General features: G+C 44.2%; 1 protein-coding gene across 1 annotated transcript in view; it reads left to right on the forward strand.

Moving 5' to 3' along the window:
* The window catches only part of GLP1R (glucagon like peptide 1 receptor), a 960,977-nt gene that overhangs the window by 280,505 nt on the left and 663,249 nt on the right, over positions 1–17,223 (forward strand). The window contains exon 3 of the mRNA XM_069236652.1: positions 9,575–9,693. Coding sequence (XP_069092753.1) covers positions 9,575–9,693 — 119 coding nt within the window. The remainder of the gene's footprint in view (positions 1–9,574; positions 9,694–17,223) is intronic.

Genomic DNA, 17,223 nt, shown 5'->3' on the forward strand with positions numbered 1-17,223 from the left:
TCACTTGCAAGCGAACAATGGAGAGGAGGAGCAGGACTACAGAGATCAGATCAAGGGCAGTCAGAGGCAGAAGGACCAGGCCCGGTAAGACCACAATTAGGAAGGACAGGGCTAGCAGGAAAATGAGGCTCTAGATCAACAGGACCAGGAGGAATAAAAAGGGCCAGGAAGGGCAGGCCAAGTAGGACTTGGATAAGAAGGTCTCAGAGAAAATATCGAGGAGGAAAAGAGATGGTTGCAGACTGCACAAGCAATTTTGGAATCAAAGTTTGCATTAGTTAATAGTAGCTCAAAGATTTTCTCAGCAGAATAACTGGATTTCACTATATGCTAATCACATTGTGTTAATACAATTATTCATATAAACTGCAACAAGGAAGGACAGGGCTAGCAAGACGAGGAGGCCGTAGAACAATAGGACCAGAAGAAATAGAAAGGGCCAGGAAGTGCAGGCCTCGTAACACCTGGGTAAGAAGGTCTCGGAGAAAAGGTCAAGGAGGAGGAAAAGATGGTTGTAGACTGTACCAGTCTTTTTTGACCAGGAGTACCAGGGTCAGGGGGGGAAGGACAAGGAAGACCAGACCTAAGAAGACCACTGTTAAGATGACCATGGCAGTGGGGACCATGGTCAGAGGGGCAAGAAGTTAGAGCAAGCAACCAGGAAAGCAGGAGGAAGACCAGCACTAGAAGACCTAATCCAGGAGAACTAGGCAATGGACTATAAGAACTAAGAAGACCATGATTACATTGACCAGGAGGACCAAGAGCAGAAAGATTAGAAACAGGAAGACCAGAGAGCTAGGTAAATTAGGAGGACCAAGGGTCCAGAATTAAGGTGAGGAGGATGAAAAGGACAGGGACCAGAAGCCTGTGAAACAGGAGAACCAGAATACAGAGGACCACGGACAGGAATACCTCGGAATGATGCCCAGATGGATCAGGACCAGGAAGGCAAGAACCCAGAAGTCCTGAGGCTATCTTGAGCAGTAGGTCCTGGGCCATCAGAACTAGGAAAAGTCAGTAAATCAGTGGTTGACCACGACAAATTATTGCAGAAGCACGAAGACAATGAGCAGGAGGGCTACAAGAACAAGGACCAGAAATGTTGGGACCAAATTGAGTAGGACTATGAAGAACATGACCAGGAGGACAATGGCACATAGAACCAGGACACCAGGATAAGCAGGGTGGGTAAGGCCAGTGAGACCATAACCCAGGGCACAAGGATGATCTCAGCAAAGGGGCTAGGTGGAGGAAAATCAGCTGACCAGGAGGACTGGAAACAGGGCTAAAAAGTCATGAAGATCCGGCTATAGGGGACCAGGACCCATAGCACCAATCTGTAGCAGGACTGGGATGAGACAAATTACCTGTAAAAAGGCAAATTAGTCAGGATAACCAAGAGATCTGGACAAGGGTGGCCAGGAGCTACAGATCCAAATTTATCAAGCTCAGGAGGACCGGAACAAGAAGAACAGATACAAGTGTGCCAGGAATAGTGGGTACAGTACCAGGAGGACCAGAAGAACAAATACTAGTATGACCAGGACATGAGAGGTCAGATGAAGCAAGGGGACCTCCGGGACCAGGACCTATGGTACCAGGACAAGGAAATAAAGGCTGAGGAGAGCCAGGGCAAGGTGGCCAGGACCAAGAGGATCAGAAATGTATAGTGCAAGGTGAGTCCAAGACTGGGGGAACCACAACAAGCCAGAGGACAAAGTTTATGATGACCATCATGAGAGAACAAAAACAAGAAGGACTACTAGGACCAAGATCCGATTAGGATGGACAGAAGGACCAGGATTATAAGAACTGGGCCCAGGAGAGTTGAAACTATAAGGACCAGGCACAAAAGGATCAGATCCAGTAGGTACAGAAATACAAGTAGGACAAGGACTAAATGTCCTTCTCTGGTTTCCTGGGAATATTGTTTCTTATTCCAGTGATATTCAGTTCAGTTAGATGTAGTCCCATTTCCTCACAAGTAGGAAATACATTATCCATGATTTGACTGATGGTGGGGATTAGCTGACACCTCCAGATCCTCCCGTCCTTAACCTTCCCCAGAAAATTCTTCCCTGTCCTGAGAGAAAGAAGAGGCAGTGGTCATTTCTGTGGCGTGCTGCCTGACTGTTTATCCTCGCACTTACGAATGACCTCCTTTTGTTCCTTTGGTGATTCATGCCTGAGAGACAGAAGAGGCAGTGATCATATCTGGTGTGTAGCCTGAATGCTTCCCCTCCCCCTTAATAATAACCTTCTTTTATTCCTTTGGTGATTCCTACCTGAGAGAAAGAAGATATGTATGAGGCAAGGACCAAACTCGGTATGCCCAAGAATGGAGCCCTGGTACCATATAAGAACTAACTCAAGGGTTCCGTGAGTCTGTTTTGATACAAGCCTATGCATTCAATCTGAACTTGTTAGGATTTTTGTAAAACAAATAACATAGTGTAAAACAGTTACAAAAGCCTTTTTCTGTGATACAACAAATGATTATTTGTTCATTAAAATCAAATACATTTTCTCCCGGTACTAACTCATATAAATATGAGTGAAGCTGGTGCAGTGCTCAAAAGTGCAAGTGAGGTGAAAATCAATACACATTACACATTCAGGGATGTATAATGTTTAATAAAAGTTTAAGCCGATCCTGTGTACTCCTCTGTAATATCACAAACACCAATCCCTAAATGTTGTGATGTTTCAACCCTTCAAGTTATCCCTGATGATCTCATCGGGGTGTGAAGTGGCACCATCAACCCCCCACACCTCGTCTTCTGAGCAACAGTCCCCCTAATCCAGGAGTACTAGACAATGGAGAACTAAGAAGACCAGAATTACATGGACCAGGGGGACCAGTAACATAAAGATTGGAAACAGGAAAAATAGAGGCCTAGATAAACTAGGGGAGGTGGACCAGGAGGATCAGGGGACCAGAACTAAGATAAGGAGGATGAAAAGGGCTAGGACCGGGAGCCTGTGAAACAGGAGAAACAGGATCCAGAGGACCAGGGACAGTAGTACAAGGGGCATTCTCACAGAGGATAGCTAGCTTGTTAGCAGTCACCAAATCAACCTGCATCATCTAATGGCGTCGTCCCACAGATCATCTACATAAATGGCCAATGCTGCACCCAGAACTTGCGGTCTCATGCTACACACATACTTCTGCTTTTTAACTACTAGCCTTTCTCTCTTTCTTTCGTTCTATTGTGGCCAGTATATATATATATATTGCAGTAAGTCAGGGATGAACCATTTGGCATTTGTGATGCATTATGCCTTGTGTTTTTAACTCATATTTTCTCATGGTCCCTTATGTTATTATTTTCCTCTTTATAATAGCTCTCTCTCAGACTCCCGTATTGTTTTGTGCCCTGATGATGATTTCTGTATTTAGGCAGGGATCGAAACGCCTTTGAATGTAACATGGACATTCCACATACTGTATAGTATTTTGACGGGCCGTGTTGTTCGATATACATGGTGTTCATGCTTTATCGCTTGTTTACCACATATGTGAGAGCACTGAGCATGTTTTTTAATTAGTACCCACTGCGCTGTTGTTTTTATGAACAGTGCCCTATCCTCTCATTCTCTGCTCTTAGCCGTGCACTTTGAGTTGGCTCCTAGATATATGCCTTCCTCTGGAGAATTCTCTTTCTGGATATCAGTTCTGAGTAAGTAGAATTTAGCTTTTCAGCCCTGAACCCCAATCTTCACCAAATCCAGTGCCAGACCAGTTACAACTGGTCAGCTGGTGTGCTTCACAAGAAGAGTCCCTGGGTGCTCCTGAGTTGTCCAATTGAGCCAACCATGGGAATCAGTGATACTGAAACTTTTGTAGAACTAAACACACAAGTTTTGGTTGGGATGGGTCACTCTTCTACCCACAGTTCAGCAGACTCTATCTGCTTCCAAGTCCTGCACCATGAACGTTTGTAGGTCTGGTTATCCTTGTCTTCTGAGACTTACATCTGTGTTCCAGTCAGGGCTCAGAAGCAATCTGGCCCCACACAGACTTCACCCTACTTCACAGACTGAAGTGTTCTGTCAAGCAAATGATAGGCAGAAGTATATCTGTCTTCATTCCAATCAAATCCAGCATTTTTCACTGAACTACCATCAGACATAGCGTGTAGCAGAGGTGGAGGAAACCCTTTATTGCAATTCCCAACAATGTATTACAGCTTCTCCATTATAGCTCCTTTACAGCTTCTTCGTTATGGAAAAGACCCCACTACGTGAGTGTCCGTTCAAGTTTTAATTTTGTAAACCAGTAAGGCCCTGCTCTCAACCCCCATGGTGCCCAAACTCCAGCGTGCACTGCTTTTGGCCGTGTACAGTGTGGGTTGGGCGTAGAGCTTAGTCTGTGGTCAGGTTATGCACCTAGCCCAACCTCCCCCGCCACTGGGCATGACTGACCATGTCATGTAACACTATCAAAGTTGTCATTTTAAGAAAGGCAGACCCACTGGCTTTGTCAAAGGCTCAAAATAGCAAAATAATTGTGGCAGGGCCTATTGGCATTATCAAGGGGTCAGCACATCACCATGTAAAGTAGCCATATTTGTTTTGTGAAAAAGTCACTAATACCATAATCAAATGGATATGTCTGTAACTCATACATTGCAATGTTTAATAATAGTGATTATGATTTAATGTTTTCAATAAAGCCTTTGTAAGAAAACATTAACATGTATTGAGTATTTTTGTAAATATTTTTCATGCCACAAAGGGCATGACTGACCATGTCATGTAACAATATCAAAGGTGTAATTTTAACAAAGGGAGACCTACTGGTTTTGTCTAAGGCTCAAAATAGCAAAATATGTGTGGCAGGGTCTAATGGCATTATCAAGGGGTCAGCACATCACCATATAAAGCAGACCTATTTGCTTTGTGAAAAAGTCTCTAATACCATAATCAAATGTATATTTCTGTCACTCATACATTGCAATGTTTAATAATAGCAATTATGATTAAATGTTTTCAATAAAGCCTTTGTAAGAAAACATTAACATGTATTGAGTATTTTTTTTACATTTTTCATGCCACAAAGGGCAACCATAAAACCAACCACTAGAAGCTCCTGCACTCCAGCTGAAGCGCATGCAGCTCCAGCTTGGAGTGCTTTAAAAAATATGGTAAGCTCTCGAAGGGTCATAGACTCAATGACACAGGAGACTTAGGCCCTCATTATGAACATGGTGGTCTGGGCCGCCATGCCGGCGGTGGCGGCAAGGCAGCCCAGACTGCCATATAATATACATGGCAGAACCGCCATTGGAGTAACTCCGCCACCGCCAGGTTTCCGCCGCCAGGCAGCCTGGTGATGGCGGAGTTACATATGCTGCTGCACCCGCCGCACTGCTACGTTGCTGCTGGCTCCATGTGGAGCCGGCATCAATCTACAGGCCCTGCATTCAGCTGGGCCGGCTGGTGGAAACCCTGCCGGCCCAGCTGAATGTACATTATGTGGCCGGTGGGGTCTTCTACTCGCTGACGGTCTTTTGTTTTCCCGCCGAGTTCATAATGAGGGCCTTACTGTGTTTTTTAATGTTGCTCAGGGGCTGCTGCACTCCCTGAAAACCTCCACAACAGTACAAAAGATGTTTGTTAATGCCACTGCCACATCTAAGGGCACCATGAGCAAGAAAATATATCATTTATAAATAAATGCCTAAGGTCATTATGGGGCACTCCTTACTGCAGCAGGGAATAAGAAATCAGTGGCTCCTCCCTCTTATTCATTATTAATTTTTTAATATGTGTTCTAAATTTTGCGAGTTCCCTGGTGCCCTACTGGGGGAACAGCACTATTGTCTAATGTTGGAGACAGAAGGGGGAGCCCCAAGGTCCCAACGGACCCTGCTGAATCCCCATTTTTTTTTTAGCACACAGTCCCCCATGGCCCACCAACGGAACCCAGAACATAATACTTGTTTGGGGCTGCAGGCCAGCCTAGGGCCTCCATAGCCACTTATGTTCTCGGTTGGTGCCTGCTGCTAAAGCTTAGTATGTAATATCTCTGTGTGCGGCAGCCATGGTGCTGTTTAGCCAAAACGGCTCTGAAGAATTTCAGGACCGTAATTCTAATAAAGAACATAGAGTTACTGGCAAAAAAAGAAAACGATCTTTCAGTGTTTCAGGGAAAGGTAACAGCTAGACAAAAAAATTGGAACTACCTTTTAAATAGCAAATGTTTTTCATCTTTCGTATCTTCAAAAGTCTATCCTTCTCTGCTAGTAATACTAAAGCAAAGCAATGTTAATACCAGCGGGTTGAAGGCTGTAATATGGTGGTATGCTGGTAGAAATTAACCAATTTTTAAAGGATGTGGTGAGGAGGCGTATGGAGGCCTTATGGGAAAGCAAAGGAGGACTGAACGAGGTGGGCAAGGCGGGAAGAGTTCCATGACCAGGTCCCAGCCAGATATTCTGAGAAAGTAACTGTGAATTGCTCTGTCTTAGTCTGTGTGGACCTTTTACTACATGAATATGATGATCTGGGCCTGATTTAGATATTTGGGGACAGGTTGCTCTGTCACAACAGGGACGGGTATTCCATTGACTGAAATCTATGTGCTATGGAATTTAGATTTCAGTGGATGGGATATCCGTCACTGTTGTGATGGAGTAACCCATCCACCAATATCTAAATCAGACCCCATGTCTTGTGATGTATATGTCTCAGATATGCTGGTAACCACTGACAACCTCTTGCCACTCAAAACCTTGTAAAGACTCCAGGTTCATTACTCAAGTGAATACATGCAGATGTGCTGTGGGCTGGCTGCTTTCAGCTATTGCTTATAGAAAGTGTCATGGACATAGGACAGCCCTTCAGTGTTTGGAGTTGTAGGGGCATATTTATGAGCTCAGGGCTCCACCAGAGCATCACTTTTTGTGAACAGTGGAGCAGACTACAAACTCATATATATGAGGCCACGCAAAGCATGGATGTGGAGTACGGCAAGGCAGCGCAAGTCCCTGCGTTGTCTTTCTCTGTGCCAGGGAGGGGTTCCATGGGCGATAGATGGGTTTTCCCACGCAACACCATGAATTTTGACGCATCCCCAGATTTACAAAATCACATAAACCTGGGTAAGCGCTAAAACCTTATCCCTCGCAAGGTGAGGTGTAACAAGGAGAAATATTTTTATTTCTCCTCGAGTTTTCCTCTTTCCATCATGGGCCAGGCAACATAGGGAAAAGAAGTGTGCCCTGTCGCTGGCCCCAGGAGGTTTTCTGACAATGCGAAGAAGCATCGGGCCAAGTACCTCCAGGTCAGACTGCGGGTGGCAATGTTGGGATTATCATCTGTAAAAAAGAGTTTATGCATCCCCTACATGAAGATTTTTAATACTATCTCTTTTTCACATGTGTGTCTGTCACTGACATTACAGCTCACTCTGTACAGAGCTGTAAAATGTACTCTGGTCCTTGGCAGAAGGATGGATGGGCTGTCAGTGGGTGAGGTTAACAACACCTTGGAGGAGGCTTGGCCACAAGTGCTTCTACGTGCTTGGATCCAAGTGTCTGTCACATTGCACTTGCCATAATCCTTTGAGTCTCATGTTTATTTATTACTCAAACAAGATGCATCATATTTCAAAAACCAATTTCACACATACCAGAAATGATTCAGTGGGGGAGGAATCATAAGTTGAACAAATTGTGAATTTGCAGGAAGCGTTACAGAGATTCTACAACAGACCTTGTTGCTCCAGGCTCAATTCACCATTCTAAGGATCAATTTATTTACATTATTTTAAATGAAGGATTTCATTCAGAAAAATTACATCTGGAAGGCAGACAAGAAGATAGCTTATACGAGTTATGTTAATATGTTTTTTGTTGTTGTTGTTTTATAATTGTTATTAAAACATTGTTTAACAAATTTACAACTATTAATTTCAAACAGCCATGATACAATATGACCTTCAGGCTTTAAAAAATCACTGGGGATTCCAGGAAAGTTCAATGTCAGACACGCGAGTCACCTCGAGGGGCGACACTTTTTACGCAATATTTTGTGATGTTTCGTGTATAGAATGTATCAGATCCCCATAAAACTTACTTTTGCTTCAGGAAGCAAAGCTGATTAGCTACTTTCACAAATGTGCACTTTCAGCTCTACTAAGACCAGTAACGAAACTTGAGGTGGACCGCTGCAAAGTACATGGAGGGGGACTCCCCAGCCCACCGCCTAGCATTTTTTCCCACCGCCACATTTTCCAGTGGCGTAACAATAGCCCCCACTACCCCCCGCGCTGCAGTGGGGGCCCCGAGTATAAGGTGGCCGCTCTCAGCAGCACTCAGTCACACACCTAGTACAGATTGGTACTGTGCGCGGGTGGAAGGGCCCCTGGCCTTGAAGCTCCAGAGTGGGTGGGGTGAGGGTGACCCCCACCATGTTTCTTGCAGGGGGCCCTATTTAGTTTTGTTACGCCACTGAAATTTTCTGCTATATTGTGAATGTGTACTGCGCTAAGGGGGCCCTCTGGAGATCGGGCCCCCCCGCACCGCGGGGGCTGCGGGAGCTAATGTTACATCACTGACTAAGACCCCTGTGCTCTTCCCAGACATGCCCCTGGACTCCTCCAGCATGCTGCTCCTGTTCATAAAATCACCTGTGTGTAAGGGAAGACAGGGCTGGCAGTGCATGCAGGGCGGCTCCATCCACCCAGCTTATTCTTATCCCTTGTCTCCTACAAATCACATGGTTTTAAGGAGGTGGATTGGATGTTAGAGGCGTTTCTGTGCTCGCCTTGCTCCCTGTAGAGTCACATTCCACTTATTCCCATTTACTTCTCCAGAAAGTAAAAACCCAGCACCAGGTTCAGGTGACAGTGCACATTAAAAGATTATACAAATAAATACTGCAATTAGGCCTGGGCGTAATTTTAATTATGCTGGAGTAGTCAGAGTAATTTTGCTAATTTCTTGTTACTCTTTCACAGGGAATCGCCAATAAAATGATTGCAGCTGCTCGCGTAATTAAAAATAATTTGGGGGACAACAATCCTAGCAAATCCTAGCACCTTTAACGACCGCTCACTATTTGTGTTCTGCTGCATTTAGTGCTATTTCTTAACACAAAATGCATCTTCGCGTTCATTTTGGATGTGAGGGTGCATTTGCGCTCGAACCCATTTTGGACTTGAGGAGGGCATTCTAGGAGGTTCTTAATAGGAATGGCATGTTAGGTTATTAAAATGGAAATACTTCCCATGCACTTTGCTTGGTAAAATGTAGAAAATACATTGTTTTAAAATTCAACAAAAATTATATAGAAATAAATAATTTATCAAATAAGGAATTCTGGTGCAGTCATTTTGCATCCAGAATTACCAATATCATAGGCATTGGTAATTTCAGGATGCAAAGGTGTCCTGGTAATACATTAAAGCATTCCACATTCTCAGTAAGAATGCACTAAACCTCTTTAGAGAAGGTATATTAAAAGTAGTTATGTCAACTAAGCCTTGGCTCAACCAGTCTTGATTTTCTTGGTGTTCCATGTGAAGTTGGTCAATGCATGTCTGTCCTTTTGTCCCCGGCAGTGCTCCACGGACGTGTCTACCGCTTCTGTACTGTGGAAGGAACATGGCTGCTGCAGGAAAATTCTAGTAAACCATGGAGGAATCTTTCTGAATGTGAAGACAGGCCTCTAAAGGTAAGGGTAGTTTTTCTGCTTCAAGTTTAACATTTTGAAACTGGTTCTTTTGAAACTTTCCATGATATCCCCACACTTTTACTTACACACACACACACACACAATCTCCCTCTCTCTCTCTCCATATTAACGAGATTTCTGTGGGATGGAGGGGCTCCTCGTGTATCTTTGGCCACGTGCTTCATATCTACGTATGAGGGTGGTATAGCTGCGGCAGACCTATACTCGTATTATGTGGCTTCACACTCGCTCGTCATTAGTGACTGGTGGAGTGGCCATCATAGCAATCCTGCCTATGCCACGGAGAGGTGGACGATGGGGGAACCTCCCTACTTGGTCTCTTATACAGTAATTCAAAGCGTAATGACTTCCCCCGGCGACACTGGTGGTGATTAGTCTCTGGCGTGAGGCCCACCGACGAATGGGACTGTGGGGCTCCCTTACAGAAATTACACCCTTATGGCACGGGGCGGTCCTTCAGCAGGTGGCTCAGTTGGAGAGCTTCAGGAGGTGGAACATGATAAGGATTACGTTTTTAGGAGATGTTATGAATGGGCCTCATTTAAAATCCTTTCAGGATTTGTAGAATGAATACCATTTGCACCGCACCCAGTTTCACAAATATCTGCAGTTAAGAGATGCCCTATTGCAGGGTTCTGCAAAGTCGGTCCTGGAGAGCCTGGTCCATGCCAGATTTTTAGCATATCCACATTTAGAAAAAAGATGTTTCAGAAATCTACAGTTTTCTAAATGTGGATATGCTAAAAATCTGGCATGTACCCGACTCTCCACGACCGACTTTGCAGAACTCTGCCGTATTGCAATACATTAGGCCTTTAACTACGCTACTGAAATACACACCCTTGGAGTGTAAGCTATTGCAGGGGATATGGGAGCGCACAAGATATCCAGGATATATCGCTCTTTGCTAATTAGCTCACACACCATAGATGCTCTGAAGCGGTCCTGGGAGAAAGATAATGTAAGTTTAGATGACGATGACTGGGCAGAGGCAATACGGTCGCTTCGTCAGGCGGCTGTCTCCACATGCTTACTCATGATACAATTGAAATATCTCCATAGAGCTTATTATACTAGGCAGCGCCTTTGGCGCATGGGGGTGATAGCCTCACCGCATTGTCTTCGATGCCCGGGGTCAGAGGGTACATTTGCAGACACGGTGGGGGAGTGACCCAGGTTGAAATCATTCTGGAAAAGGGTTATAGTATGTCTTAGTACTGTTTTATTACTACATGTACCATTTGGCCCCAGATCAGCACTCCTGCATGTGATTGAGGGTGTCGGTAGCAGATATCAGAGGGCATTGTTGCTGTTGGGCCTCACCATAGCGAAACGGGACATATCTAAAGCGTGGAAAGCAGTGTTACCCCCTGTGTTGAGCGTTTGGAAGCGCGGCCTGGACCTCTGTATGGCTTTAGAGATCCCTGTATATCAGGCACGGGGATGCCCGCAGACACATTCTAAGATTTGGCAGCGATGGGCGGATTATAGGGGTGTACTTCTGCCCCCGGTGCGGGTGCCTCCATCAGGAACTGATGTATTAACTGTTGCTCTGCAGTAGCTACATTACATGTATGTATTCCACTAACCGCGTTACATATAAGATATGCTGGGGCTGGGTGGGGTGGGGTGAGTGGTATACATGCAGTTTAAGTTTATGTTTAGAAAAGACACACTGTTGCATTGCATTGTGAATTTGTATTATACTCATCTAGCTGCGGCTGGAGTATGTTGGATACTCAAGAAAATATAAAAAAAGCTAAGCTATCACAACTATCACCCATTTTTCTCACATTCAATTTTGTATCTCATACATATACTGTATACAGAAAGCAATCCTTTTTTATGGGTGAGCACAAAGTGCTCCGTCCATTCTGTAATCTCTCTTTGGGCTTCAAACCACGCCCATGTCACGTCAGTCACTTACATTGGTTTGTGGGCTTGCCTTTTAAAATCTGCTTGCTTTCAGTTGTGAAAGGCATGCATACGTCATGCCTTTTCCGTGTTTAGCCCACCTACACAGCACTGGTAAAGTACCAAAAACATAGAGGCTCGATGTTTTCAGCCTGGAGTCCGGACTACTTTATCTGTTTATTTTCCACGCAGAGCCATCACGCTGCATTTTACATAGCGCGATCGCCCTGTGTTTGTTTTTGCTTTACACCGCTAGTAGCTCTAACTCGAACAATTGCGAGACCCGTTGAATTGAAAATGCTTGTTTAAGTTTGCCCTTGAACAGTACATGCATGCATATGTACATAGAAGCCTTTGAGCCAGCCCTCTTCCTTCATTGATCCATTCAATATCAGCCACATTTTGCCAGGTTTACTATTGTTAGTTATTCTGGGAATGTGCCAAAACCATGGGTGGTTGTGTGGGAGTTTCCAAGCCAAGTGGCTCTGTGTGGAATAGTCTTTCTCACTTAGGGGCTTGCTGTGCTGATGCGAGAGCAGCACAAGCCCTAAGTAAATCTGAGCCCTGGTTTCCCCATCCACGTGGGATGTTGTGGCCTGGAAGGATGCAGGCGGTGCCCCTCCCTTTACCTGAGTCAATGTGTGCACTTGCCCCTGAAGCCTCCTTACCTCAAGGGGAGATCAGTTGTGAAAAGCACTGTGACACTGTGACCAGCAAAAGGTCTGTGAACGATGTAAATAACCTTCTGCTCAAGACCATGATTAAGGTTCTGGCAAGCTATTTTTAATAACTTTTTACTATTTTGATATACAAAACCAAACTACAGGCAAGGCCGGTGTTCAGCTTAACTGTGGTAGTGTTTCCCTGAGTGGCAATGCCATTAAACGGTGCATTGTTCACCAGACAGCGTGAAACTGCCCATTTCAAGTCTTAGACTATTAGGGCACCTGGGGGAGTAACTGCCCCCTCATCAGCTCCCTTCATTCATGTATTAAACATGCCCCTTAGGGTCCGTCCTGGTACTAAGTGCCCCCACAGTCCATTCCCGCACATCCTGTTCCATTTTGAGGCAATGCACCCTGTCAATAATAACTGCAAAGTGAGGCTCCATTTTGCCTTTCCAAGACTATAGGGAGCAGTTTTTAATAATTTAAAAAATGGGTAAATAACTTGGACTGTACAAATCACATGTTCCACGGATCCTGTCGAGCTGCATTACCCGGATTCTTCGAATTTGAAGACAGCTCCTAACAGTGAAATAGGATGTTTTCTCCACGTTATGCATTTAAAAGCAGCTTTTTTAAGCATGCCACAGTGGGAAAACATTTACTTCAATGTTCTTTCCTGGAATTAAACTTTCTGAAACTGCACAAAACTATTGTACACACCGAATTGCCAAAGTATCAAATATGTAACTTTCCTGGAAAAAGAAAGGGTTTCTTGTTCGGTGCAGTGGGAGCCTGGTTCTCAGAGCTCAGCTCTCCCAGGGGATAACACACCATCAGTCCAGGGCATGAAATATGAGTGAGATGCAACTGAGAGGTGTGTTTCCATTCACTCGTGTTGCCACTTACTATGGGGTCCTAGTGTATTTCTTTACTCATGGGCGCCCTGTGAGGCAATGAGGGTCACATCATGTAACGCAAAAGTTTAAGTTCCATCGGCGACCTGAAGGTAAAAGACATCTTGAGGTGCAGAGAATCTCGACTGTCGTGACTTGGGATAGATCGGTGTCTGTCCAACTCTCCTTCAAGAGGAGGCGACCTACGGGGCTCTTGGCACTTTCTGTTGCAGCAGCTATGTCTAGGGGAGAGGATGTGGCATGAGGGCCAGAGCAGTCGACTTTAGACCTGGGCAGCCAGGTTCTAGTTTCGGCGTCGGCTCAACACCCTGTGATTCTGGGCAGATCAATGTAAATGATGCTCAAGTAAAGCCTTGTTACGCCTCTGGCGGAATGGTGTAGCATTCCATCTCATCCCCAGGTTCACTACCGTTAGTAAATCTGGGAAGGCACAAAAATCCATGGGTGGACGCGTGGAAATGGTCACACTCCACCCATGGAAAACCTCCCCAACACTACCTTGCGGTACTCTAGATTTATTAAGCCAAGCAGAGCCACCCAAAATATCACCCAAGCCCTTGCATTGCCTTGTGTCACTTGCGTGATGCAGGGCAACGCAAGGGCTTAGTAAATCTGGGCCTATATTTCCAGTGACCTAGCGGCCATCTTGAATGAAGAGCAAGCAGTGTTCTCACCAATGTCCGGCAGATAAAATACAGGAGCGTTAATAATCTGTTATTGGTGTACTGATTCCGGCAAGGCGCTTGACATATCACAGGCCTGATGTACTGTTCTCTGCACCTTCAGACACTGCACTGGTGTACCCTGCAAACAGCCACCCACACTGCACAGTGCATGATGCACTAGTGTGTTACGCTACAAAAGGAGCGCTGTATATGTGCGGCCCTGTGACCCAAATAAAGCCCCTGTGGGTGGCCACAGAATCGAGTTGTTATTTTGTTTTAGTTTTATTTCATTAAAGTTCCTTGAAGCTGTTTGTCCAATAGAAATGCATGCCCAAAATGAGAATGTTCTATTGGGGCACCATGGAAGTCTGTGAAAGGATGAACACATTGTGGAATAAGTAGTTGAGATTTGGGGGCATGCAGAGCTGCAAGGTGAGGAAGTCAGTCAATAGTGTAATGCATCCTAGCAGAAAACGTCCTAGTTAGAAGTTCTTCTGAGCGCAGTGTTCAATATTTCTACGTCTGTTTGAGGGCAGCTCACAGTGGCTACTGTTTATTGAGCTAGAGGAGGCCTCTTCACAAAGCCAAGAGTGTAATACTTCCTTGAACTTCAAGTGCTGTCTCCAACATGTCTACTCAGATTAAACCCCACTGTTAGGTTTCTAGAGTTTTCCACCTAAAATTCTCATTTTTTTCTGAACGCTCTTTAATGCAGTTCTAAGTAGTTAGTATGTCCCTTTTGAAACTTCAAATTGTCTTTGATTTGCCAAAAGTACAATTGTTGTGGCCTCTTGCTATCTAATGCATTCTACCCACTACTTTAGTGTTCCGTGCTGCTCAGCCCGTGAGTGAGGTCACTGTATGGTTGGAATGCTGAGAGTGTTTGCGCTTGGATGAGTGGACAGTTGGAGTGAGAAGGGCTGAGCGGTGGGATGCTGCTCCTGGTGGGGCCTTATCTGTAACCTACAACTAAGCTAATAAACCTACTTCTTTTATAACCCATGAGTAACCATCATTGATTGCACAAATTCCATCTCAATCCAGAAAATAAGAATTTGATAGTTCAGTTATAACCTTTAGGGGACCCCCACATGCTGGTGTCCCCAGAGACCTTTCAGGGCAAGCTAGCATCCTTTCAATTTCCTCGCATCCCAGAGTACCTAACACTTCTGCTACCAGACTGCTTCTCCTGGGTTCCATAAATCTGGATATATAGCCTACAATACTAGGCAGAGAGGTACCGCTGTTCCTGGGCCCGCACTAGGGGACTAGATAACCAGTCCTGGAAGCAATCTTCAGACCAGGAGAGACATAGACAGGCAACCAGCTCTCATCAGCTCTGCAGTGTTTTAAGCAACTCAAAAAAGTAGACAGTTCACCCCGATTAGGCATCTATCAGGAGAATATTTACTTTCAGTGGGTATTTAATTTCCTGAGCAATCCACTCGGTTTTTCCCACGTTAGACAACCGCTCAACGTTTTCTACAATGTGCAGAAGACCTTTATTTGGAGTTGACAAGACTTTATGCCACACACCATTTCTTTCCTGCCCCAGCTTGAGTGGCATTTGACACATCAGCTAGGACCACAGGGGAGCCAATCCACTGTAGTGGTGTCACTGTGAGATGACTATGGTCTCAGCAAGAGACGCCTAGTCAGATTGCTCTCGCCTCAGAAGTATCAACATGATGGGTTGTAAGAGGATGGTTACTGGGACGTTCACAGAAGGTCTTCCCATGAGCCACACTTTCTTCGTGTCACTAACCGACTAGTTAGACATCAGTTTTCCAAAACCGTGAAGCTGTTATTAGCACAGGTTGTGGTTTGGCCAAATCACGCTTGTGAGGGTTTGCAACTAGAGTCCAATATCCTGTACAAACTTTTAAAGCAGTCCTCACGCTTCCCATCAGAGGCAGGATACTCCAAACACCCATTAGACAAGCATTGGCACAGCCAGTAGGTCTGACTTTGGTCACCAGCCATTAGCAATTCTTGTATTGTTTTTATGGTTTTTGAAAAGCTCCATTGTTTAGAAATCTGCCTAGCCGTCATCAAATCAATACAAAAAATGGCTCAAGGCAAAACTGTTTTGTCTTCAAAAAGTACATATTACCATAGTAACTGCTGGCACTGAAGGGAAGTACTTTGTGTGTGGATGTACTCCTTCTGAAGGGGTAGCACGCCGTAACTCATAGAGAAGTGGGCTGAAGCATTTGCCTCTCGGCACATGGGAGTGGATGGGGGAAATATGCTAATGACACAATCACAGACTAAAGGATAAAGTCTGGCTGAAAACTCCTTTCAGTAACTATGTTATACCTAGTTTAAGTAAAATAAAAAAATCTTGGCTAACACAGACCTAAAAAGCCAGATGGTTTGGTGTTGGCTGCCACCCTCTTCCCTTAGAGAAAGAAGGCAAGAAAGAAAACAGGCAAGAAAGACGGGAAGAAAGAAAGGAGGGATGGATGTAAGGAATGAAAAAAAGAACGTAAAAAGGAAGAAAGGCAAGCAAAAAGGCAAGAAAGACAAAAAAGGAAGGAAGGCAAAATTGGAAGGTAGGCAAAAAGGAAGCAAGAATGGAAAACAAAAAAGACAATTTGAAAGGAAGGCAATAAGGAAGACACAAGACAAAAATGGAAGAAAGAAGAAAATAAAGAAACACAAGAAAAAAGGAAAAAAGAAAGTAGGCAAGCAAGAAAGAATAAAATAAAAGAAAGAAGAAAGGAAGGAAAAAAGAAAGACAGAAAGGAGGAAAGGCAAAAGGAAATGAGGCATAAAAGGAAGAAATAAGTAAAGACAAAAGGAAAGAATTCAAAAGAAAATGAAAAAGAAAGAACGAGAATGAAAGAAAGAAAGAAGTAAAAAAGAAAGAGTTAATGAGAAAAGAAAGAGTTAATGAAAAAAGAAAGAAAAAAAGAATGAAGGAGAGAAAGAAGGAAAGAAAAAACAAAAGATGGCAAAAAAGAAAAGACGGCACGAAAGGAAAGAAGTACAAAGGAACAGAGGGAAGAAAACAAGAAGGAAAGAAAGAAGAAAAGGAAAGAAAAGAAAAAGGAAAGGCAAGAAAGAAGGAAAGAAAAAATGCAAAGAAGTAAAAAGAAGTAACGAAAGAATGAAAGAAGGCAACAAAGAAGGAAATACGGAAAGGAAGCTGGTGAAAAAGAAAAGATGAGCGAAGGCAAAAAATAAAAAAGGAAAGAAAATAGGCAAAAGAAGGAAAGACAAAAGGAAAGAAGGCAAAAAAGAAAGGGAAGAATGAAAGAAAGAAAGGTTAACAGAAAGAAGGCAAAAAGAAAAGAAGGAAGGAAAGGAGACAGGAAAGAAGGGGAGAAGGAAGGAAAGAAAAAAGGAAAG

The sequence above is a fragment of the Pleurodeles waltl genome, chromosome 5 (genome assembly GCF_031143425.1).
Source record: "Pleurodeles waltl isolate 20211129_DDA chromosome 5, aPleWal1.hap1.20221129, whole genome shotgun sequence".
In the NCBI taxonomy this organism is placed as follows: Eukaryota; Metazoa; Chordata; class Amphibia; order Caudata; family Salamandridae; genus Pleurodeles; species Pleurodeles waltl.